Source organism: Periplaneta americana, chromosome 7 (assembly GCF_040183065.1).
Source record: "Periplaneta americana isolate PAMFEO1 chromosome 7, P.americana_PAMFEO1_priV1, whole genome shotgun sequence".
NCBI lineage: Eukaryota > Metazoa > Arthropoda > Insecta > Blattodea > Blattidae > Periplaneta > Periplaneta americana.
This window is the reverse complement of record NC_091123.1, coordinates 174,677,351-174,688,199: the sequence shown is the minus strand read 5'-3', so window position 1 is coordinate 174,688,199 and position 10,849 is coordinate 174,677,351. Positions and strand designations below refer to the sequence as shown.

Here is a 10,849-nt window from a genome sequence, read left to right as displayed (position 1 = left end):
TGTATATACACTTTTTGCTGGTTGAGTGGAAGAGAAGGCCTTACGGCCTTAACTCTGCCAGCTAAAATAAATCATTATTATTATTATTATTATTATTATTATTATTATTATTATTATTATTATTATTATTATTATTATTTCAATACCGTTACAAGAAAAACATAATTTTAATTTAAGGGTATATCAATTAAAGTTATCTATATATTTTTATTTTCCATCCGAGTAGGGAGACTGACATGTATTTTACTTTAGATGAAAGTCAATTATGTTCTAAATTATCGGTGTACACTATTTCGACGCTTCTTCGAACGATTCTCTACTTATTTTTAGTTAAGAGAAAAAGTGCAATAGCTAATCTTCGGAACTTTATCATGTTTTTCATTACCAGTAACGGAAGAAGTTCAATCTACACTTCTCCTTAGTGTCTCAAAAATTTATATAAATATAAAATTATCCTCTGTTATTTTTAGTACGTTCTTTTACGACGCTTTATCAACATCTTAGGTTATTTAGCGTGTGAATGAGATGAAGGTGATAATGCCGGTGAAATCAGTCCGGGGTCTAGCAACGCTAGTTGCCCAGCATTTGCCCATATTGGGTTGATTGAAAAACCAGGAAAAACCTCAACCAGGTAACTTACCCCGACGGTGAATCGAACCCGGGCCACCTGGTCTATGATTCTCACTTTGAGCGAGGAACAGAAGTTAAGGTTGTTTGAGAATAAGCTGCTTAGGAAAATAATTGGGTCTAAGTGGGATGAAGTTACAGGAGAATGGAGAAAGTTACACAACGGAGAACTACACGGATTGTATTCTTCACCTGACATAATTAGGAACATTCAATCCAAACATTTGAGATGGGCAGGGCATGTAGCACGTTTGGACGAATTCAGAAATGCATATAGAGTGTTAGTTGGAAATCCGGAGGGAAAAAGACCTTTGGGTAGGACGACATGTAGATGGGAGGATAATATTAAAACGGATTTGAGGGAGGTGGGATATGATGGTAGAGACTGGATTAATCTTGCTCAGGATAGCGACCGATGGCGGAATTATGTGACGGCGGCAGTGAACCTCTATATAGACGATTTGAATAATTTTTATAACTACTTCTCCAACCATTCTCCCGTAACTTCATCCCTCTTGGCCCCAAATATTTTCCTAAGTACCTTATTCTCAAACACCCTTAACCTATGTTCCTCTCTCAAAGTGAGAGTCCAAGTTTCACAACCATAAAGAACAACCGGTAATATAACTGTTTTATAAATTCTAACTTTCAGATTTTTTGACAGCAGACTGGATGATAAAAGCTTCTCAACCGAATAATAACAGGCATTTCCCATGTTTATTCTGTGTTTAATTTCCTCCCGAATATCATTTATCCGAGGCTTATTTGAAGGATTCGTAACAAGCTGTTTTTTTACGGTGATGGGTAGCACGCATTGTATTCTTCACCTGACATAATTAGCAACATTAAATCCAGACGTTTGAGATGGGCAGAGCATGTAGCACGTATGGGCGAATCCACAAATGCATATAGAGTGTTAGTTGGGAGGCAGGAGGGAAAAAGACCTTTGGGAAGGCCGAGACGTTGATTTGAGGATAATATTAAAATGGATTTGAGGGAGGTGGGATATGATGATAGAGAATGGATTAATCTTGCTCAGGATAGGGACCAATGGCGGGCTTATGTGAGGGCAGCAATGAACCTTCGGGTTCCTTAAAAGCCAGTAAGTAAGTAAGTAAGTACTTCTCCTACCTGAATTTCTAAATATACACTGCACAATATGGTATGTGGCGTATTTTATTTTATATAATATAAATTGTATGGTAGGGTCTATTGTTCCGATTTTATTTTAAATGATTCCAATAAGTTTATTCAATTTAAAAGTGACAGTTATTCATGTTCCTTAAATGACCTAGTATTTGATATATCATCACTAAATGACTTTTCATTGTCGTCTTGAATGTCCTAGATACTTGTAAGATATTTCGAAGGACAGGAAATGCATCTTACGCAATCCTTCACAAACGACCGATTTGTTCACAGATAAGGCATTTGATTGAGTAATAATTCCGTCAGTAAGCAAACCACTTCAGATCCGTCACCCTCCTATTTGGTTTAAATACGACGCGAATCAACTGAAAGATCACATTTGAACGCTATTGACCAGTGCCTGTGAACAAGAGAGCGATTTTTGTGAAGTCGGAAGAGATTCAGCATGAGAGGTAAGTTGCAAAATGCTCATTGTCCTTTATTTTAAGTAGTTTCACCATTATGTTTCGGAGGATTAATTAATGTATATAGAATTATATCTACTTCTCGTTGCGAATTACTTGAAGTCTAGATGGATGTGGTGTAGATGGGTCCAGGACCCTAATTATTAATAGATAATTCCGGTTGGTTTGAAAATATTTTTGTGCCTGAGTGAGCCACTGAAAGAACATATGAAAGGTTTAGGGTGAAAAAGGAGAATTTATTAGCGGCGTTGTAGTACTCGTATATTTTTTACATATAAATACTAATTTTCATAAACAGGAAAATAATTTAGAAAGATTACGATATACACATAGCTGTCTAAAATACTTTCTTTTAACTAATGTAGATTCAAATTATATCAGGGACGAATGAAGAATGTTATGGGCCCGTGGCGGAAGCAATAATTGGGTAACTTCAGTAAAAAAATAATAGCAATACATAACAATAATAATAATAATAATAATAATAATAATATTTCAACAAAATTTATGTTTACATAATTTATAAATGAAATAGAATGAATTTAATTTTAGATTATATAGAATATCAATTTTGTGAAATCCACAAAACAGAAGTTCTACATGTAATTTTGATTGAAATTAAATTAATTGATTAAATTATTTTATTTACATATATAAGTTATTTTGAATAATAATAATGTAGTATAACAATTTTAGTATAGATAGTAATATCTTCCGCATGAACGAAAAGCATATAACATGTGATAAAATATATTATACCATATTCTTCCCACCCATTTTCTAAATTGAGAGAACACGTACTCATAATGTATTTTGTGCTTATAAGAACTTATAAAAACCGTAATAAATTCAAATTGTATCATCATAAATATGGAACTAAAAGATCCGATTTTATACGACTAGAGGAACCAAAGTATTTCACAAGCACAGCTCTGAGCCATGGTATCTACTTTGGTCCAAGGTTATACAATAAAATAATTGATAAATACCCAAATTTGGAAAATTTTAGTATCAGAAATTTAAAAAATAGCGTTAGGAATTTAATTTTTAAAGAATATATATTGATTTAATATGTATATGTATTTGTATGACTTAAATTGTTAAAATTGAAATTGTATTTTTAAATTTAATTTATTCCTATAATTTTTTTTTTCTTGACCCAGTTTGTGTCAAAAATTATCTTTGTGTTTATCTTTGTGTTTAGATAACTCCCTGAGCACGAGTTTTTTACTCCTTCAGGGAAGAACTAAGATTGTATTTCTGTCAATGTTATTTTATTAACAATAAAGAGTAAACAATATATTATCAACAATGTATAAATTATTGAACAGAAGGATTAAAACAGCACTATCAATCAGCATTTCAGGAAGTCTGTATTTGAAAAACAAAAACTTCAAGTGATTTATGTACGAACATTTCCTCTATAGTTTCAATGTTGTAAAAACAAATGAATGTATTTATGTATCTCTCACTAAAGCTTTGGTTTCTCTGAACCGACGCATGCGAGGTGCGAGGCCCGTCTCGCACAAATCCGGACTACACGAGAGATATCGAGTGGTTTCTATAACTGCGAGATGCGAGGTCTGCTCGCCTCGCCTTTATAGAAACCACTCACTATCTCTCGTGTAGTCCGGATTTATGCGAGACGGGCCTCGCAACTCGCATCTCGCATGCGTCAGTTCAAAAAAACCAAGGCTTTTAGTTAGCTTCCTGCGATATCTGTTATAAAGTTTTGTATAGACACCGAAGAGGAACTTACTAGCAAAATTTAACTCTTTTATAGCAATATTAACAATCATATCAGAGTTATTCAAACGTACCACTTAAACAGGTATCCGTATTCTTTCATTTTACGTCTTATATGGTTCAAAAACGCTGTTTGTAAATATCTACGTTGTAAAAAAATTCTGATTTCTACGTCAAGTTTCAATGTAAATTCAAACCATATGGGTGACGAATAAAAAATGTTATGGGTTCCTGGCGAAAGCAATAATTGGGCCCCTTTTGTAAAAACTAAATAATAGCAATAATAACAATAACAAAAATAATAATAACAATAACAAAAATAATAATAACAATAACAACTTACTGCGTTGATGTAGAACACAGAGACGACTTTCATTCACAGCCACGCATTTATAACACTCGTCCTTAAATACTAGTCCCTAGACTCTAGAGAGAAACTTTTCGGCACTTCGAGAAGTCAAAATTGTAAAATTATGTCTTCAAAATCAATATCAGTCGAAATTTCATTTTCAGTACTCATAAGACAAATCACGAATCGTGGCTGTGCCATGTGATTTCTTAATTAATTATATATATATATATATATATATATATATATATATATATATATATGCATTTGGAACTGAAATAGTTAAATAATTTCGGTATTTTCTTAATACTTTCTCCTCGTTGTATAGTTTTCTTTCACTTAGCACAACCACTTTTCAAGAGCCTCATTACTAATGATAAATTATCAGTGATGAAATTGAAAATAAAATTTAGTAACTTACTAAAGTAATCAGACGATCAGTTTTATCTGACATTATTATTATTATTATTATTATTATTATTATTATTATTATTATTATTATTATTATTGTTATTATTATTACTATTATTATTATCTTTATTATTATTATTATTATTATTATTATTATTATTATTATTATTATTAGCATGTAGACTTTCACGGCTGGTGTCTAGTTGAAATGGAGCTTCCGGAAGCTCCATTTCAATTATTATTATTATTATTGTTATTAATGTTTTTATTATCTTTACTTTGAGGTCTTCGACAGCCGCCACGTTTGCCCATGCGTTAAAGGGCGCTGAATTTCATACTTCTCTTTTACTTTGTCCTATTTTAATTTAACTAAGGAGGCAGGCAATGTTGATTAAATATAGGTAAATAACCAGAAATTCTATTCCTTCTAAATTCTCACATTTCTTTCCAAATTCACCTACATAAAAATGGTGACGAATAGGATATGTATTATGCTTCTTGAAACGTATGATATAATATACAGGGACATCATTTTATTTTTACTTCAATTTTTATTGTACCTGAGTTTTTGGATGTACTTCACTCCCACCCCTTCTACTAATGAAGTTCAACCGTCCTCCACACAGATCCAAGACCGCATATACAGTCATAGTAGCCTTACGGTCATACTAAACAGTACGTTGCAAAAATATGTTCGTCTTTTCCAGTGACGAAAAGCTTTCAATATTGAATCATTTTCGCACAGGTAGGCCTACTGTCGTCCATTTGCCTAAGTCGCATCCCAGTTTCCCCCACCTGCTTCTATTCGCCGCTCTGTAAAGTATAGTGGCTGGGCTGTCTTAGTTCTTTTCTGAAAACCTTAATTTCTGTTAGGAATTGGACGTCTACGTAATATTATACAATTGTTCAAAATAACTTAAATAAAAGGCCTCGTTAAGTAATTAACTGTCACGTGATTTCCTTCCTTTCTACGACCCTGCGACATAACCACTTGGACGGACAGTAGATAGTATGTCTGAGTAACTTTATATTTTCGGATCGGACAGAAGTGAAAATTGAATTTACAGTACGTAAGGTACTCTTTTATAGAGTAGGTACAGAATTATTTCAACATGAGTTACTGATACGAAGTACGAGTACGAACCTGGTAATTGGAATTAGGTAAAATAGTCTATAGTGCGATAATATGCACATTAGAACTGAAGCCTGTATCGAAATGAACGGCCACCATTTTCAAAAATTTGTTTAAATATTCATATTATGATTATTTTTCAATTTAACTTCATTCTCTATACTGTACGCTAATGTGCTGTAGACAGTATAATATACACTGCATAATGAATACGTCCACATGGACAGCTCAGTTCGTGAGTAAAAACACTTATTGTTAATACAGTACTGTATTTTGATTAAACAAAAACCTAATGAAAATTATCAAACTCAAAAGCGTGATATTTCCTAGTTTACGTAAATGGATGAACTACTTTTCTTCCCTCCTATACCTAGTAAAGTGGTTTGTTTGTATTTTACGCCAGTATCATCGAACTCCAGTCGTGGAAGGGGGCAGCAAACGGGTGTTACCGGTTCTCAATCTTGATCCAAAGGTATAGCCAGGTTAATATAGGAAATGTTAGTAAAAATAAAATGATGTCCCTGTACTTATAATATAATTTATAGGAGATTTTATTATTTGCTGTATAACTATTTAAGTTATTTAATAGAGCAAAAATCTGAAAATCAATAAATGTGTCACATAGGAGTTAATGTAGAAATTAAGACTATATATGTGTAAGCAGGGCTTTAAATTATAACATTAGTGTGCCACGTGTTAAAAAAATTTGAAAACGTTGATTTACATTATTATTATTATTATTATTATTATTATTATTATTATTATTATTATTATTATTATTAGTCTAATATTACATATTATATTCGATATGAGTTATTTTACGCTATTCTTTAACTAAATGCAAAATGACGAAATGTCAATTATAGAGTAATTGTTTACAGATGGACTATGCAATAATTTTGTTTCTTTATTATGCACGTATTACCATCATCATAGTACGAAAGACACTTCTTCCTTCATTAATTTCCACACCGTAGCTATTTTCATCAGCACCACAATTTAAAATTTCTCTCTTCATTTCTCTTCCCATCCTTGAGTACAATCAGCATAATTTGTAACGTTGTACAAATTAGTTTTCTCCGCATTTTTATTTATATCTTCACTAAATAAAACATTAATATGGCATAAATAGTAGCACGAATTTCAACTGATACAATTTAGTAACAATATTTTTCTCCTGATTCAGGTTTCCACGCTGTCACCGCGGCTGCCATCCTGGTGGTGTTCTCCATGCAAACTGCCCACAGTCATCACCACAGCAAAGAACTCCCAACTTGCCCTGAGGACGAACACGGTGAAATAATTCTATTCCCAAAACCAGAGAACTGTAGTGAATTCTACCAATGTGCTGGAGGTCATCTTCACACACATCACTGCCCTCCTGATCTTTATTACTGCGCAGCTAAGGAGTACTGCGACTACCTGTACAACTGTGACTACAGCAACTGTCAAATGACAGATACTAATACGCATATTCATTCTAAAGCTGAGCAGCCCCTTTGCGATCCTGGAGAACCTACAGGCGTAACTTACTATCCCAATCCAGAAAACTGCAGTAATTTTTATGCGTGTGAGACAGGAATCCTCCTCAATATGCAGTGCCCACAGGGTCTTCTCTACTGTAGTGAAAAGTCGGCTTGTACTTGGTCCTGGGATAAAGAATGCGCCTTCGCAGACTGTATCAAACAACCAAAGCTTAATACCCTCAAAGTTAGCCCCAAAGAAGAGTTTCCATCGTGTCCTCCACCTACTGGTGGTTATGCAACGTTAATATCTAATCCAGATAATTGTGACAGTTATTATGAGTGCGACAACATGGTACCTATACTCATGAGCTGTCCTTCAGACTTGTACTTCTGTAGTGAGAAGAGCACCTGTTCATGGCTCTGGGATAAAGATTGCTCCCACAGTGACTGTAAAATCCTTGGCAAAAGTGCTCATGTTTCCTCCATCCATGAAGCTAAACAACAATTACCTTCAGTCGGAAAAGCTGACGCACCAGTCTGTAAGCCACCTGGTCAATCACCAGACGTAGAATACTATCCAAACCCAGAAAACTGCAGTAATTATTACGAATGTGACAATGGACTCCTCCACGACATGCAGTGTCCACAGGATCTTGTGTTCTGTAGTGAAAAGTCAGCCTGTACTTGGTCCTGGGATAAAGAATGTGCTTTCGCAGACTGCATCAAACAAGAACCAAAGCTTAATACTCACAACGTTAGCCCCAAAGAAGAGTTGCCAACGTGTCCTCCACCTATTGGTGGTTATGCAACGCTGATGTCTAATCCGGAGAATTGTGACAGTTATTATGAGTGCGACAACATGGTACCTATACTCATGAGCTGTCCTCCAGACTTGTACTTCTGTAGTGAGAAGAGCACATGTTCATGGCTTTGGGATAAAGATTGCTCCCACAGTGACTGTAAAATCCTTGGCAAAAGTGCTCATGTTTCCTCCATCCATGAAGCTAAACAACAATTACCTTCAGTCGGAAAAGCTGACGCACCAGTCTGTAAGCCACCTGGACAATCACCAGACGTGGAGTACTATCCAAACTCAGAAAACTGCAGTAATTATTACGAATGTGACAATGGAATCCTACACAATATGGAGTGTCCACAGGATCTTGTGTTCTGTAGTGAAAAGTCGGCTTGTACTTGGTCCTGGGATAAAGAATGTGCTTTCGCAGACTGCATCAAACAAGAACCAAATCTTAATACTCACAAAGTTAGCCCCAAAGAAGAGTTGCCAACGTGTCCTGCACCTACTGGTGGTTATGCAACGCTGATATCTAATCCGGAGAATTGTGACAGTTACTATGAGTGCGACAACATGGTACCTATACTCATGAGCTGTCCTCCAGACTTGTACTTCTGTAGTGAGAAGATCACCTGTTCATGGCTCTGGGATAAAGATTGCTCCCACAGTGACTGTAAAATCCTTGGCAGAAATGCTCATGTTCCTTCCATCCATGAAGCTAAAGCTGACGCACCAGTCTGTAAGCCACCTGGTCAATCACCAGACGTAGAATACTATCCAAACCCAGAAAATTGCAGTAATTATTACGAATGTGACAATGGAATCCTCCACAATATGCAGTGTCCACAGGATCTTGTGTTCTGTAGTGAAAAGTCGGCTTGTACTTGGTCCTGGGATAAAGAATGTGCCTTCGCAGACTGCATCAAACAAGAACTAAACCTTAATACCCACAACGTTAGTCCCAAAGAAGAGTTGCCAACGTGTCCTCCACCTACTGGTGGTAATGCAACGCTAATACCTAATCCAGATAATTGTGACAGTTATTATGAGTGCGACAACATGGTACCTATACTCATGAGCTGTCCTCCAGACTTGTACTTCTGTAGTGAGAAGAGCACCTGTTCATGGCTCTGGGATAAAGATTGCTCCCACAGTGACTGTAAAATCCTTGGCAGAAATCTTGATGTTTCTTCAATCCATGAAGCTAAAGCTGACCAACCTGTCTGTAAGCCACCTGGTCAATCACCAGACGTAGATTATTATCCAAACCCAGAAAATTGCAGTAATTATTACGAATGTGACAATGGACTCCTCCATGACATGCAGTGTCCACAGGGTCTTGTGTTCTGTAGTGAAAAGTCAGCTTGTACTTGGTCCTGGGATAAAGAATGTGCTTTCGTAGACTGCATCAAACAAGAACCAAAGCTTAATACCCTCAAAGTTAGTCCCAAAGAAGAGTTGCCAACGTGTCCTCCACCTACTGGTGGTAATGCTACGCTAATACCTAATCCAGATAATTGTGACAGTTATTATGAGTGCGACAACATGGTACCTGTACTTATGAGCTGTCCTCCTGACCTGTACTTCTGTAGTGAGAAGAGCACCTGTTCATGGCTCTGGGATAAAGATTGCTCCCATAGTGACTGTAAAATCCTTGGGAGAAATGCTCATGTTCCTTCCATCCATGAAGCTAAACGACACTTGACTTTAGTCGTAAAAGCTAGCCAACCTGTCTGCAAGCCACCTGGTCAATCACCAAACGTAGATTACTACCCAAATCCCGAAAACTGCAGTAATTATTATGAATGTGACAATGGAATTCTCCACGATATGCAGTGTCCACAAGGTCTTCTATTCTGTAGTGAAAAGTTGGTTTGTACTTGGTCCTGGGATAAAGAATGTGCTTTTGATGAATGCACGATCACTACGTAAAGTCACGCTTCGGTCCACTGAATTAAATTATACCATAAAAACGTCCCATAAGCGCTCTATGAATAATCATCCACACTATAGACTATCTAATTTAACTATTTATATATTTATAGCAACTATAAAAATATCATAATTTTTTGTGCAACATTGTGTTAAAGTTACTGTAATTAATTATATATACTGTACGGAGAAATATACACAAATGTTCTTTTATATTGCGTTACACTTCCAAATAACTGGAAGAAATGATATTACTTACTTTGTACCTGACATCTAAAAACAATTATATTATGTTAACGCTTGTAAATAATGTGAATTATATAAAAGTAATATAAATATAAAGATTTACTGAAATTTGTACTTTTTTATAAAAAAAACCTTCTACAGACCCTAAGTACCACTATCTCCATCACCTTTCCTTGTAAAATATGGTAAGATAGCTGCTTCACATGCCTTGAATACATTTGGGGGCATGGAGGTAGAGTCCCTTGTTTTCTTGACCTCAGCACTAGAATGAGGTGATTTGGTCAACACCATGCTCCGATTGCCTTTTACCCGATACTTAATTTGATTTGAGGTTGAGTGAAGAATCTTTGAATATTGATTTATTCTATAGATAGTATTTATGATTAGGGAAATTTTGGTTTATTTATTATTTTTTTTCTCGGGGCCATTCTGGAAGTTTGGCAACGACAAAATTCCGCCTGCACCCGAGATTCAACCTCGGACGTTTCAGTCGGTATCCAGAAAAATATGATATCTTAATATTAAAAAATG

General features: G+C 35.4%; 1 protein-coding gene across 1 annotated transcript; it reads left to right on the top strand.

The window, feature by feature from the left end:
- The first annotated feature begins 2,110 nt into the window (after nucleotides 1-2,110).
- LOC138703773 (uncharacterized) lies at nucleotides 2,111-10,426 on the top strand. Its single transcript, XM_069831940.1, has 2 exons — nucleotides 2,111-2,228; nucleotides 7,065-10,426. The coding sequence occupies exons 1-2, from the start codon at nucleotides 2,222-2,224 to the stop codon at nucleotides 10,070-10,072; spliced, it is 3,015 nt and encodes a 1,004-aa protein (XP_069688041.1). The 5' UTR covers nucleotides 2,111-2,221; the 3' UTR covers nucleotides 10,073-10,426.
- Nucleotides 10,427-10,849: the final 423 nt, after the last annotated feature.